General features: G+C 35.4%; 3 protein-coding genes across 3 annotated transcripts in view; 1 reads left to right on the top strand and 2 right to left on the bottom strand.

Moving 5' to 3' along the window:
• LOC134647819 (dual specificity calcium/calmodulin-dependent 3',5'-cyclic nucleotide phosphodiesterase 1) overlaps window positions 1-16,155 on the top strand; it is a 253,094-nt gene that overhangs the window by 94,276 nt on the left and 142,663 nt on the right. The window lies entirely within an intron of this gene.
• The window catches only part of LOC134647782 (maltase A1-like), a 108,387-nt gene that overhangs the window by 41,178 nt on the left and 51,054 nt on the right, over window positions 1-16,155 (bottom strand). The gene's annotated exons all lie outside the window — the stretch shown is intronic.
• Window positions 11,391-15,646, bottom strand: LOC134648169 (uncharacterized). The gene is made up of 6 exons (XM_063502649.1): window positions 15,508-15,646; window positions 15,323-15,383; window positions 14,249-14,338; window positions 13,849-13,878; window positions 13,725-13,763; window positions 11,391-11,443 (listed from the first exon to the last, which is right to left on the bottom strand). The coding sequence occupies exons 1-6, from the start codon at window positions 15,535-15,537 to the stop codon at window positions 11,391-11,393; spliced, it is 303 nt and encodes a 100-aa protein (XP_063358719.1). The 5' UTR covers window positions 15,538-15,646.

Consider the following 16,155-nt stretch of genomic DNA (forward strand, 5'->3'; position numbering starts at 1 on the left):
TTTCAAAAAGTTGTCGAACAAAAGTTTTATTGTTTGAGTAGTAGAATCTACGTTTTAATTATTCTCCCGCGTTATAGGCCACACACTGTATTGTAACGGTAACGCAGCGGTAATTTGAGGTACCTAATTGTTACTCGTCCCAAGCGGTCCTCAACTTTTACCACGCCCGCCGGAGCATTATTGCGATATATTTTTCGGGCATTGGTTAAAAGACAATTTGTTCTCTAATTTGACTCTACTTGATCGTTTTCGACAAACCTTATACAGTTTATTTATTAGTTTTCTGTCTATGTCTAAAGTCTAAGCCAGTTAGCGCATTGCTCTAACCAACCAATACACTGGGACAGAATATTGTGTTAGTCTAACTGCAGCAGTGACCATAATTGCACACCTAAAGACGTCACATGGAATAACTGAAGATTGGATCTCGTAGCAAACCATTGTAAATGTACAACGCTGCCTTCATCCAATGGAAGGGGCAGCGATGGGCAGATTATGGCGATGGGAAGGCCTTAGGCGCATTTTGGCCCTCAGTGCCCAAAATTTGTATGAATACCTTTGTGTGGCTGAAATTTGGTACCAACGTCTTCATCTCATACTTTTTTTGTTTGTATTATATTCTAAAGAGATCCGGATCCTCTTGAATAGATTTGCAATTTCAGGAATTTTCCAAATATTGTGCCAACTTTTACTGCCCTCTGACAAACCAGTTAGCCCAAAATCTTCACAATGTTTTTGTTATTTCATGAAAAATATACATAATAATCCCTGAAATTGTAAGAACATGCTTTCTCTCCCTCTTAAAGCAGAACGATAAAAGGTTTCCAAGGTTCCTGGAAAAGCAAATTAGCATTGTTTTGCTATTAGGGACTTACGCTTGTAAACAATTTTCATAAACGACTGAGTGCTTTCAACGGGGTCTTATGCATATTTTTATGGAATAAGAGCTCCTTTTTACAATAAACTTCTTAATGCAGTTCTAACTGATTTGACTAGTAGAAAAATACCCTATTGTAACGGTATCTTTATAGGAAGAATCTTGGGTCATTTTGTGTGAAAGGGCAGTAAAAGTGCCGTGCTGAGTCAAGAAGTACACGTACGAGCATGGTAGGTGACATACAACCTTTGGAAGTCAGAATGATTAGACAACTCGGTCACGCTAACTGCATCGATTTAAAGTACCTACGTTAGTAGAATTAGAAATGGCGTGTACCCACTTTAAAAAGTTGAAATATTAATTCTTGGAACAGTTAAATTCTATACTATGGGCAGGGGTTACAAAAACACTCGAGGGGTAGAACAAACAACAACACATGAATATCGGGACTGTTGGATACCAGGGTCTCGCTTGCAATCCCTGCTGAGATCACTAAGATATCACTTGACATCAAAATATAAGGTTCAAAAGTTGGCCTTCTGATTTGTTTTGTTACCCTAAATGTGTTGAAATGGGGGTTAAGATTAACAAAGGAATAAAGGGGGTTCAATTTAAGGACTTCTACATGGTAAAAGTCGTGAGCAGGGCTTGGCACTTGTCCGGTTGCATCCCAGAGAAGCTTAATTGGGTTTATTTTCTTGGAACTTAATTATATAAAAGCTCTGTCCCTCCTTAAAGGCAACTGCGCCTGATTGAGATTCAATGAGAAAAACAACAGATATTTTTTTTGTATAATTTTCAAGAATCTTACTCGGGAAGTTTAAAGAAGCCGGAATTCGAACTCGTTTGGAAGACCTCTTGTTTGGAAGCCGTAGGTAAATAAGAGTAGGTAGGTACTTACTCTTTTTAGGGTTCCGTACCTCAAAAGGAAAAAAACGGAACCCTTATAGGATCACTCGTGCGTCTGTCTGTCTGTCCGTCCGTCTGTCACAGCCTATTTTCTCCGTAACTACTGGACCAATTAAGTTGAAATTTGGCACACATATGTAAGTTTGTGACCCAAAGACAGACATGTAACGTAAACAAATGAATTTTAAATATGGAGGCCACTTTTGGGGGGTAAAAGAGAAAATTAAAAAATAAAGTTTTTTAAACTATATCGTGTTATATATCAAATGAAAGAGCTCATTTCGAGAATCTCAAATATATTTTATTTATAATTTTAAGATAAATAGTTTAGCAGTTATTCAAGAAAATAGGCAAAAAATTACCATTCCCCCCCCCCCCCCCCTTTATCTCTGAAACTACTGGGTCTAACATTTTGAAAAAAATACACTAAATAGTTCTTTACCTATAGATGACAGGAAAACCTATTAGAAATGTGCAGTCAAGCGTGAGTCGGACGTAAGCACTTAGTTTTTGATCCGACCCCTACGGGTTATTTAAAGACATTTTACTCACTTTTCATTAAAAAACATATTGTTAAAAATACATGTATCGTAAAAAAATGAATTTTAAATATGGAGGCCACTTTTGGGGGAAAAAAGAGCTTTTTCAAACTATATCGTGTTACCTACATATCAAATGAAAGAGCTCATTTTGAGAATCTCAAATATATATTTTTTATAATTTTAAGATAAATAGTTTACCAGTTATTCAAGAAAATAAGCAAAAAATGACCATTCCCCCCTCCCCCCCATTTATCTCTGAAACTACTGAGTCTAAAATTTTGATAAAAATACACTAAATAGTTCTTTACCTAAAGATGACAGGAAAACCTATTAGAAATGTGCAGTTTTTGATGGGTGTTTTAAAGACATTTTACTCACTTTTCATTAAAAAAAAACATTGTTAAAAATTTTGTAATGTACGGAACCCTTGGAACACGAGTCCGACTCGCACTTGGCCGGTTTTTTTTTATAAATAATATTTAGCGAAACAAAGGCTGCTTTTTCCTTAGTATTATTTATAGGTATAAGTTATTTTCTTCGCCTAAACTCCGCAAAACTTAGCTGTCTCATTGTCAGCACTGTGCCGCGTCGAGTGGATGTTCGTGCCACTATCAACCCCCAACCCTCTATATTTAGCAACCCTCAGGGAATGTTAGCGATGGAACGAACTATTTCATCAACCTATTTTTGCTAAAAAGGTTGACGCTCTCTGAACTTTCAAAATTTATACAAGAATTTTGATGCTCAAGTTTAATAATAACTTACAATCATGTGTATTGTGTTACCGTGAAAACCCGTATTCCCAAAGTATAGTTTTTCGAAATAGTTAGGCAAAGACGCGTTTTTACTAATTTATAAGAAAAAAATACCTACATATTTATATAAAAATGAATCCAAATACATATAATCATCATATCTATATATTATGGTGCCTGCAATACGGCCATTTCTCAAAATTTATGATTTTGAGCTTATTCGGGTTTATAATTGCTCAAATAACGATCTTACTAAAAAAAGGCTTTTTTTGCCCAAGTGGCCGTATACATCTTTCCAAAAATTGTCTACTTAGGTACATCACAACCTCTGACACCCCCCGATGAAGTCGCTGAACACATACTTTATCCCTGCAATGCAGCCTAAAAGTAAAATGGCCCTAATGGTAATTTTTTTTAATTGTCCTCACATCGCATATTTGTAAATAGTATACAGGGTGGTCCAAACCTTGACGTCCAAAAATTTTTTTTAGATTCCTCACGTCGTGGGCTATCAGAATATGTGTATGTTTAGCCGATTTTTCGTAGTTTTCGAGTTATGATTTTTTAAACTTTTAACTTTTGTTATGAAATTCCGGGGTTCCCATACAGGGTGGCTAAAAAATAACTGCATTCCCGTTGCCAGGGAGGTTTTGGGATTATACTGAGCAAATTTTACTATGGGACCAACCCCGAAATCGAGAAAAAAAAATTTACCCTTCCATAGAAAATGGACCACAGCCAAAATGTATGAAAGCCAATATTTTTTCGCGATTTCGGGGTTGGTCCCTTGGTAAAATTTACTCAGTATAATCCCAAAACCTCCCTGGTAACGGGAATGCAGTTATTTTTAGCCACCATCTTCATTCTCTTTATAAACCTTTGTGAAGGTAGGAAATAAATAATGCATGGAGCGAACACGCGCAGTAACTCATCGTTTGTTGTTGTTAATTATCGTTTGAAAGGCTTTTGACGTAGGTACATGACTTATATAGCCCTCGTATTGTGCAGTAGATTTCGTACCTATGTAAGTAACTGTCTACCTGTTTTTAAAGGCACGCTATCACAGCGTAGACTCAAATGCAAACAAAAATTTTGCTGAAATAGTTGATAAATATTAATGTAAAGGTGTCGGTTTTCCTATTCCAATTTTTTTACAGAATAATTACCCATCGTCTACATCGAAATGCCATTCAAAGTCACAAACACAAACTGAAAACAACAATGTAGACACTAAATATGACTCTTATAACCTTTTTCAATAGCCTTGTAATTTAAACTTTATTTTAACTGAACTTGGTCGAGTTTCCAGCTACGTTTTAAATTAGGTAGAGTTTGCAAAACTTGCAGGAGCATAGCAGACATTTTCAAGAAAGACAAAGGCCGTATTATGCATAAATTGCGCGAAGGGTGCGCTGTCTGGGATTTGGAGGGGTTTCGGGTAGCTTTCATGAAAGCCCGCATGTCAGTTTACATTATTTCATGAAATGGATATGCAATGAGCGTCTGAAGTTCTTTTTCAAGCGAATAACATTATTTTTTATATTTATCAAGTTTTTAGATCGATATGTGATGACTACCAGCAAATATATACAAACGGTAAAAACGATAGGTCACTTTTGACTGTGAAATAAAATAAACATGTACGTCCAGAGTGGCCTGTTTGTATAGCTCTTTATAGGAGGTAACGCAAAAATGTAGTTTTTATATGTAGTCGTTTACCCGTTTAATCAAAGGCAAATGCCATGAAAAAGAATCGGTAAATTAAATTAGAAAATTCATTTATTTTCAGTTAAACAGAAGTATATTTGTGACGTTATCTATGAAAAAGGACCTTATTGTCGATGGCGGTTACGCCATTATTAGCGATGCTCCGATATAAATACAATGCCGCACGACGCTGTGCGGCGTAAGCGCGATCGACAATAAGGTCCCTTTTCATAGATAATGCCCCATTTTTAGAGTAATTGAGATAAAAAGTAGAACTCGCGCGGCATACCATGTATCTTTTGTTTCCAAATTTTCGACATTACTGAAGACATGGTTAAAAAAAGAAAGTTTCGGATTTACCTTTTGGCATAAACGGGTAACTAAAGCATACGAACATATCAACTGATAGAAACTCTTGTCATAAAATTTAACGCAGTGTCACAACAGACTACCGTTTTAGAACTATCGAACTTTTGTTCGATTTTCCACTTCCATTGTTAAATTTTCATTTACGTCCTTGCATTCTGAAACCGTTCTCGGTTCTAGAAACGTCACGATTCGCTTCATTACCGCAAACTAGCGCCACGGCGTGAATAAAACATTCAGGGAGCGGTACTGCGATTGCCTTAGTAGCAAGAACTTGCATGCAATTTTCATTACATTGCGGCATCTGATCAAACTTATCAATGCTTTACCTTAGTAGTCGGCAATGTGACGTAAATTATTAGGGTATTTACGGCATACTTTTGACCCTGCCTACCTACATATGTAGGTAGGCAGGGTCAAAAGGGTATTTGAGTGGCAAACTTAGGGTCCGTTTTTTTACGGGCCAACCCTTATTCTGAATGACCAACAACATTAATAATGGGATTTAGTCATTTGTCTAGCAACTAACCCTTTACGGTCGTCATTTTTGGGGCAGCTTTGCTATCTTTTAATTCAACAAACTTACCATAATACCATTATTATTTTTTAAGTATTTCTAAGTGTTTTCACTAGATCGGCATCAGCTTTACGTTGAAAAAAGGTTTTAAGCCTACCCAGAATGTTTTCAAAGGGATTGGTAGGATTATAATATCGCGAAAGAGCTCGGGACGATATGTAGGCAGCATAAGTAAACCAAATATGCGTCATTACCCCATTGTAGAGTCTGTTCGGAAAGAGAAGAGTCGTGAAATGTATGGGATCCAATACATTCTACGACTTTTCTCTTTCCGCACAGACTCTACATACATAGGTACAGCCAGGGATATACATTTAGAAAGCAGAGGGGATACCGCGAAAACTTCGCAAATTGCGGGCATTTTTCTCTGTCACTCTAATTACGCCTTCATTGGAGTAAAAGAGAAAATTCACCACAATTTGCGAAATTTGGTTTTCGCGGTAGACCCTCAGCTCTCAGTCACAGTTTTACTAGTTTGCCTTCACGCCCAAGTTACATGCACTCGCTAAGCAAGGGAATCAAAATTAAAGTGGACGCTTAACCCCTCAACTGCCTTATCCTGTATCCGTCCCTGACAATTTGGACTGTAATTAACAGTTAAAAGGTATAACTCAGTAGCAAATTTTTGACACTGGCGTTCGAGGGGTTAAAACGGTAGGTATCTGGAATATGGAATTTCGTGACGCTCACTTTTCTAAAATGTTGAATTAGCAATCGCAAATACGGATCCGTATCGTATTGCAAGTGCCTTGATTTGTAGGTATAAAACCTAACCTGTGAGAATTTCTGAATGAGTCAGTGATTAAAAGCGTTTTAGTGACATATATTTCATGCCTTTCTATGTTTGTATAAGGTATTTTTTTATTTAAAGAATTCAGATTTACATTAACTTTAACTTACTAGATTTATTTTAACTTAACTTTAACTTTAACTTTTTCACCAAGTTTTAGTCATAAAGGTACTACTTAAATATAAAAAAGTCCCCTGCACCCGTACACTGAGACTTACATACTGATCTTTTTTTATAAAGGAACTAATTTGACCTGCCAGTCCGATGCCCTTTTGCTAAAGCTAAATAAAGTTTATCCATAAATATAATCTACGGCGACGTTAAGCTTGCCCGCAATAGTTACTTGTTAACAAGTTACTGTTGAACTCTCCCCAAAAGCAATGTAGATTGGGTAGTAGGAAGTTTTCAAATAAAACAACTGAACAAGGATTTTGTCTTATCTAAACCGCCTGAAAAGAGCTACTTAAGTATTTTTAACAACAAAAATATCTATTGATTTCAATGTTTAGAAGACGGATTTGAATTCAACTAAAACTTTTAAATATAGCCTAATACACAGCATAAATAAATAAATAATAAAAAAGCGGCCAAGTGCGAGTCGGACTCGCCCATGAAGGGTTCCGTATTTAGGCGATTTATGACGTATAAAAAAAAACTACTTACTAGATCTCGTTCAAACCAATTTTCGGTGGAAGTTTACATGGTAATGTACATCATATATTTTTTTTTAGCATTATCATTCTCTTATTTTAGAAGTTACAGGGGGGGGACACACATTTTACCACTTTGGAAGTGTCTCTCGCGCAAACTATTCAGTTTAGAAAAAAATGATATTAGAAACCTCAATATCATTTTTGAAGACCTATCCATAGATACCCCACACGTATGGGTTTGATGAAAAAAAAATGTTTGAGTTTCAGTTCGAAGTATGGGTAACCCCAAAAATTTATTGTTTTTTTTTCTATTTTTGTGTGAAAATCTTAATGCGGTTCACAGAATACATCTACTTACCAAGCTTCAACAGTATAGTTCTTATAGTTTCGGAGAAAAGTGGCTGTGACATACGGACGGACAGACAGACGGACAGACAGACAGACAGACATGACGAATCTATAAGGGTTCCGTTTTTTGCCATTTGGCTACGGAACCCTAAAAATAAAAAAGCCTTATATTTCTTACAAAAAATAAAAATTACACACTTTTAAATAAACCTATTTCTACAAAATAGTTCTACGTTCTAACATTTCTTTATACTTAATTTATAATATGTAATAATGTAAGAACCCCTCGCTACTCGAAGGTGAAGGCCTCCTCTAGTGATTTCCAAACGTCTCTGTTATTAGCTTTTTGCATCCATTGATCACCAGCCAGTCTCACTATTTCGTCAGTCCATCGCGCTTTGGGTTTGCCTTGTTTTCTTGTACCTGATGGCCCCTTCCAAGTGGTCAGTCTGTGAGTCCATTGGTTGTCTGTCATCCTAGCGACGTGTCACGCCTACACAGTATAATCACATGTTACTTAAATGCTGCTTTCTAACTTTGAACTAGTTTTCTCACCTTGCGTTTTATGGCAGATTACTTACCTGATCTATCGTAACCTTTCATATTAAATAGACGTGTCTTCCGTAAATAGTTTTCCAGACTTTGAAACAGAAACAAAGAGATTTTAGTAACGATTAACATTCCATCGGGAACCCATTATTTTATATTAATTACTACCTACTGTTGGCGCAACATACTACTCGGCCGAAGATCGGTTGACATTTAGACATACATTTAGACTGCACCGTAAGCCGAAGCGGCTGCACATATCTTGTATAGATTTCCCAAATGTATCTACATGTATCTATGTAGTTGTTAAGTAAATAAAAGAAGATTAGTACTATCCTGGAGTTCCTTCATTTACTGTCGAAGAGTTTAATTGAGGAGTACAATTGAAGGATTATTTACGACATTCATTCTAACAAAGACAGTCTAATTCCTGTCCACTCTAGTCTATGCCCCGAAAATTCAACAACGAAAACGTAACTCCAACTTACTAACAGAATAGTAAATTAGCTTTCAGGGTATGCGAGAATTATGCTGTAAGTTGTTACGTAATACAAGCCCAAGCTTGAAATAGAAGTGTTTCGTAACATTTATTTTACTTCTCCATTTTGCCTGAAATTCCTATAAAATGTATGGGAATCGAACCATTTCTATCGTCAATATGTTAAATTCCAGTGGGAAATTACAATTTGAGTTTCAACGTTTCCAGTCTGCTTGAAATGGACTGCTGACGAAGGCGGACCTGTAAATAAATATTTTTCGCGTGGAACTGAATATGGAATAGATACTGTCTTGTTATGGTGAAGGCAACACATCTTCGTATTTACACTGCTGTGGTGCAACGACCTAGTGGATCTTGGCCTCCGACACTAAAGCCATGGCTACTCTGTCCAAAACCGTTTCTAGTCGATGGCGCCGAGTTCGCTAAACAAAACTTCTTCGTCATCACAATATTCTCATTGCCATCTATCCTGCTCACAGACGTTTCCAACTCTAACGGTAATTATCGGTCATCGATATTCTTGTAAGTTGAGTTAGCGGCGTCGCAAACTGCCACTAATCATAGAGAAAAAAATACATAGAGTGCTCACTCCATACATCAGTTTTAGTACCAAAAAGACTATTAGCATCTAGCGTCGAGTAGCGGAACTATCAGTACTGCTACTTGACAATAGATGTAGCACCGACCGGAAAGTCTTATGCTGTATGAGATAAGACTTTCCGGTTGGTGCTACATCTATTGTCAAGTAGCAGTACTGATAGTTCCGCTACTCGATGCTACATGTAGACACTGAAATTAATAGTCTGAACTGATGTATGGAGTGAGCACTCTTGTCTTACTATATTTCTCTATGCACTAATTATGGTTTGATTTTAACTACTGTTCGAAATACAAAAACAACAGTAAAGGATGACTCACGTTAAACCGGGCCGTGTCCGGGCCGGAGCTTCCGGCGCTTACTTTTCTATGACAATGACAGGTGATCACGTGATGCTTTCCATAGAAAACGAAGCTCCGGAAGCTCCGGCCCGGACACGGCCTGGTCTAATGTGAGTCATCCATAACCTATATTAAAGTAATTATAAATAGGTACTAACATTTTAACTCATAACATAACATGTGACCGCTTGCCATAGTATACTACAAACTCCAAATATCGTAAATTAAATAATTAAACTATTAATCGTTCAAAAAAAGTTTCAATATATATTATTACTATTATTAGGTATACGTCAAATAATGGCTGATTGTGACGCACTTTAAGTATGTGCATGACGTAGGTAAATTTACATAATTTCTATTACTTACTTTGTATTATAATATTTGTATTAAATATTACGATAAGCATACATCCAATTTAACTTACTGTAACTTTATTTCCAAGACATGTTTGCACTAACAACCCTACCCAAAGCGCTTTCCAGTACCTGAATCTGACGTTAAAAATGTTAAAATGCAATACTGGCACGTACAGGGTTCATAGCGTTATTGGATCTCGAAGCAGCTCCGTGACAATTTTAAAAGCAAACCCAGTATACTGTCACTGTCAGTATTTTTTTATTTAGCTTTCTTTTTTCTAGCTTATATCATTTAGCTTTCTGTTACTTTAAACTTTATGTTTCGTAAAAATATCTTTTTAATTTATATACGATGAGTTCTGATTTATAATTTTACCTATAATATTAACCGTACCAATTACCAGAATGTTCCTTCTTCAGGAGGCGTATTCTGATTTCTTCAACCAGAAAGTCAGTTTTGAAAATGACAGATTATATCCATAATAAATCTAGATCAAATTTGTAATCTCTTATTAAAATCAGAATATACTCCCAGGATTTAGTTGTTCTTTGTCGTTAGTTTTCTATGATATATTGGTGTGCTAAATATGGCTAAATAGAAATTAACCAGCATGGTTAAGATGTCTTTGAAGATAATGTAGGTATTGTATATAGGTCTAAACGAAGTCTATTTGACAACTCAAACTAAGTTATCGCTTTACGACATCGACACGGTATTTCTGAATCGTCAAAAGTACCAGGCGGCCTAGCCAAGGTGACTATCACTATCGCTTCGACAACGAAACGCTTTGTGTCTCTCTATCACTCTTCCATATTAGTGCAACAGTGACAGTTACGTTTCGATGGCTGCGGAGCGTAAGCGATTGGCATGTTGGCTACAAGGCCTGCCCTAGTAGCACGGTCGCATTTTTATCGTTTGTCACCATGCCTGTCACGTTCTAACAAGTATGTAAGTGCGAAAGTGACGGGCATAGTGATAGTCGATAAAAATGGAACCATGCTGAGCCCGCTGAAGTGTTTATCGAGTTTCGAATGCCTCTCGCGGCTGCCACAGCACTCTAGTAATCACCCCAGGGAAGACTATGAATACTTAGATTTTCTAGACCATGCTATAAGTTAAAGTATCATGCAAGGAAACAAGATAAATACGGTAGTGTTTTATTTACAAAATTATGTAAAGTTTGGCATTATCTCGCCGTGACGATTTTCGTTGTATTCCCTTCAGACCGAATGTTTTCAAGTGATGTAATAGATTATTTAACCCCATCAATTGATCTTCGTCTGAAAAAAACGATTATTTACAAAAAAAGATTAATTTATAGTTGCATTGATATAACACACGGTCATGGAAATTATATACCACCCACTTCTAATTATTCTGGCAACTGCATGTTACAAAATGTAAATAAACAAATGTCGAGTAAAAATTATGACTGTAACGATACATTTTTCTATATAATACATATGATAAGAGATACGATGATATTTATTACATTTGTCATATAAAATCTAGTTCACAGTTATGTTATATGAAATGCTTTTAAGTACTTGCCATCTTTTTTAATCATATCATCTGAGAACAAATAAAATAAAATGTAAAACCACTAATTAAATAAATAATTGCTCTTAAAATCCAAAAGTATACAACTAAGTGTAAGGCCTGAGTGGACGCTCGAGTTGGGCGTGCAGCGGGGCGGGGCGTGCGGCGTGCATGCTAAACAAATGCAAGCGTATAGGAGCGGCCTTAGTGCACGCTGCTCAAATTACTTGTGCGCCCGACGCCACGCTGCACGCTCCGCCGAACGCTCCGCTTCGAGCGTCCACTCAGGCCTTACACTAAGATGCGCGAGCAGCCGCGATACCTTCATAATCGTACGTGACCCGGCCCCCGCGCCCCGCGCCCCCGGCCGGTTGGTCAACGACACCTTCTCGTAATTCATGAGGCCCTGGTACTTGCTCCGCACTTTCGATTGGTCAATTTCATTATAGTTGCCTAAACAGTATCGAAATGAATATTATAGTTGCCTAAACAGTATCGAAATGAATATTATAGTTGCCTAAACAGTATCGAAATAAATATTATAGTTGAGTTGGGATCCCATAGTGAAAAAAATATGCGATTTCACTTTGGTATACGAAGTCTTAATTCAAGCATTGCACGACTAGTAGAAAAACCTTATTTTTTGTTGACTCGTAGAAAAAGTATTGTATACAATAGTGATATAATCAAGCTTTTCAATCTCGAACCTTCCTTAGGCAACTCAGCAAGCTTCGTTGCCTAAACACGGTACTCGACTGAAAAGCTCTCCATTATATCACGATTGTATAAAATACTATTTTGTTTTACTATTTAAACCTAATGTTTTTGAATATTTAGTATTTTTAATCTTATTATAAAACACCAGGCGGGGAAGTTAGTAACCCCTTCAAGTGAGTAGGTACAGTCGACGTCAAAGATATATTTACAATTGAAAGTTACAAAAAAATCTTTACATTAAAATAAGTTGCCATGTAATGTGACAAGTACTTGTTTACGTGATATATTACAGTTTTATATTTTCACACAATGTGCCCAAAATATGTTTACACTATTTAATCCATGTAGTTTGCCCCTTTTTCTGACGTATGTTCATTTACATGACAAGTTACAGAATAATATTTACACCCAATGTGTCAAACGTGATACACGTCAAGAGCAACATTTCTGTTTTTACGTTTCATGATACATAAAAACTTTTACGCATTCTGCTACAAAAACATATTTACACAATTCACCTGTTTATTTACTAATTTCTTTATAATTCACCTATTTCATTCTGGCCTACTTTTTATTTATGAAACCTCCTTGCTATAATTTTCTTTACCTCCTTACTTATTTTTATTAATTCATATTAAGAATATTCATATTAGCTTTTGCGTTTGACATGGCGCCGAAAAGGGTTAACTTATAATTCTTCAGTATCTATGCATTTACAAAATAACCGGCCAAGGGCGAGTCGGATTCGTCCATTAAGGGTTCTGTACAATTGGCAAAAAATCACGTTTGTTGTATGGGACCTCCACTTAAATATTTATTTTATTCTGATTTTAGTATTTGTTATTAAACTTAACGGCACAGAAATACATCGTCTGAAAGTTTTAACTATTTGTGAGATAGATGCAGTCTGGTGACAGACAGACAGACGAACGGACAGTAGAGGTTTAGTAATTGGGTCGGTTTTAACCTTTGGGTACGAAACCCTGAAAATCAAAAATACTGAAAATGGTTTAAATGTAAACATCGGAATTACATACTCGACATAGCATTGACGTCATCTAAACGAACGAGACAAACAGACCATTTGACAGTATGGTACTCTTTTCGACGATTGTCATTATTTGAAATTAGAATGCAGCTTTCAAATGTTTGTAAAGATATTTATTTAGCAGGAGGTATAAAACTGTTTATGTATGGTTGATTGTAAATATTACATTAGATCTTTACATGCAATTTAATTTGGTACATTAAGAGTAAATATTATTCTGTAACTTGTCATGTAAACGAACATACGTCATAAAAAGGGGCAAACTACACTGATTAAATAGTGTAAACATATTTTGGGCACATTGTGTAAAAATATAAAACTGTAATATATCACGTAAACAAGTACTTGTCACATTACATGGCAAGTTATTTTAATGTAAAGATTTTTTTGTAACTTTCAATTGTAAATATATCTTTGACGTCGACTGTACTACAAGAAACATTATATTTTTGCCAAGATAATATCGAAATCTAAGCTTGTTTTCATAAATCTAAATATAAATAGATTATGAAAATTGTTAAGGTAAGTTATTTAATTTAATTAACTTACTGAATTGTTGTTTAGCATTTTTAATTGCTGTGTCCTTTTCTGCGGAAGTAATGTTCATTTTAATAAAATGTAAAAACCTATGTGTTTCTTTACTTTACAACAACAAGTAGGTAATCTTTCTTACCCATCTGCATAATGTGGTAATGTGCTAAGGCTGTAAAGAATATTTGTTTTTAAATATACTTTGTGATTTCAGTAAAATTTAAATAATTATTCAATTCAATTCAATTTATTTATTTGCTTATGTTTTAATAGACTTTGAAAAAAAAGTTAAGTGTGTATTCTCACTTCATAACTACATTTTACTGTTAAGATTATTTGTCAGTTGTCATTTGTCAGTCCAGTTGGACAGGGACGGATTTGGCATGTTTTAAGCCCTGAGGATGTACATAGGCTACTATTTCTAAGACTTAGAGACGACATAATACCCGAATATGCAGACACACAACAATATAGGATAGAAAACTGTATTCATTACAAAGATATGGGTAATCAAAATCATGCGACATGGCAACCAAATATACCTTGTTGAGTTTCCTTAGACTCTTCAGATAAGTTAATGTCTTGAAGCATTTCCTTCAAATCCAATTCTTTCGATTCTGATTCCGAGGAAGCTGAAATTGAACAAGCTCTGCTTATGTTTTTCTTATACAATATGCCGGTGGCAAACAAGCACGTAGCCCATGACAACTCAGGGTTTCACATTCGAGCTCCTATGCGGCTACCATCAGTTTGGCACTGACATAAACGCCGTCGAGAACGTAATTTACTTTCTATACATCTCGCTCGTACTCGCATATTAGTGCAAAGAGATGTATAGAAAGTAAATTATGTTCTCGATAGCGTCAATGTCAGTTTTGACACTGTCAGTGACTCATGGTACGGGCTCTGGGGGCCTAACAAGTTACAATCGCTGATATAAAACGCCAATCGAAAGTGAAAATAATCCCATGAATTTTCATTGCATGTGACATCCTGATATCGAAATCGAAATCTGTCTCAAAACTTATGGGTGTTTGTTTATTAAGAACTTATTCTGTGGTAGACGCCATACGTTTCGTTCTTTAAAAAAATTGGTACCTACCTATTGCAGTGGTTATTAATGTTACACAACGTGACGCTATAGCGCTATGCAGCGTGCGGCAACATCGGGAAATAACAGGCGTATTCTACTTTTAATTATAGGATATGAATTATTATTGACATTATTGTATTTGAAAGAAAGAAAGAAAATACATTTATTTATGACAAACACAGATTTGTGTGTTTCTAAAGTGACATTTTTGGTTGTCTTCAACTTTTGACACTGACAGATCCGATTCATATACAATTCAATTTACTAATTTAAATATCTTAATAAGCCGTTGTAATATCCTAAATCCACTTATAAAAGTAAAATAAATGACAAAAAATAAACAAAAATAAAAAAAACTTGTCTGATTTTAGTAAGAGTAGGGGCATTAAATTGCTCGTTGTTTATGGAGTTAGAAAAACATATTACTGATCACGACTCAAATGGCACCCTGTATTATCTAATCCAAATACAATTACTATCCTTTAATTAAAATTAGAATTAGCATGTGTGTCCTAAAACTCACAACTGTCACTGTGGCGTGGCATCGCGAACACAAAGAGCCAGGTGATCGATGTTATCTGCAACTAAAACAAAAGCAAAAAATTTAAAATAATACTATATAAAATAACAAGATAAAACTATTTAAACTGAAAAAAATATCAAGAAAAATAGAAATATATTTAATTCAAAAGCATATTCTGTACTCACTACACAAAAGAGGTACGTCTTCAATATCATTTTCAGAAGTTTAATGCCAAACGTTGATTAATATTGACGGCTCTTTGAGGGGATTAATTAAACCCTTATGGCGGTTACTTCGCTCTAATTAATTAAAAGTTGAATTGCTAACGCAATAGAACGATTTGTGCGTTCTTATCACTGGTAAGCACAGTGTAAATAATTCAGTAGGGCAATATGATTTCTCGAAGGAAAGAATCATAGATTTTGTAGAAATACAAATATACAAAAACGATTTATACGCGAACGAAGTCGCGGACAGGGAGTAGCAGAATGAAAACTATAAATATAGCACCTTTTATTAATACAGTTTTAACTTAAAGATGACCAGTCTATACATTTATTCAAGTCTATAATACCTACCTAGGTACCCTTAAGTATTACCGATATAACTTTAAACACTATTATTAATAAATCTTTACAATACTTAGTTATTTAATTTATCTCTTTCTTACAGATACATAAGTCAACTATTATAAGCTAATGTAAGGTTTATAAATAACGCCAAAAGTCTCTGAACCCCTTACTCCTTTTTGTAATGAAAGGTATCCTAAGTTTTGCTTAATTATTACCTAATTCAAAATACTATTCAAACGTCCATACATTCGAATTCACATT

This window comes from Cydia amplana, chromosome 5, assembly GCF_948474715.1.
Source record: "Cydia amplana chromosome 5, ilCydAmpl1.1, whole genome shotgun sequence".
NCBI classification, from domain to species: domain Eukaryota; kingdom Metazoa; phylum Arthropoda; class Insecta; order Lepidoptera; family Tortricidae; genus Cydia; species Cydia amplana.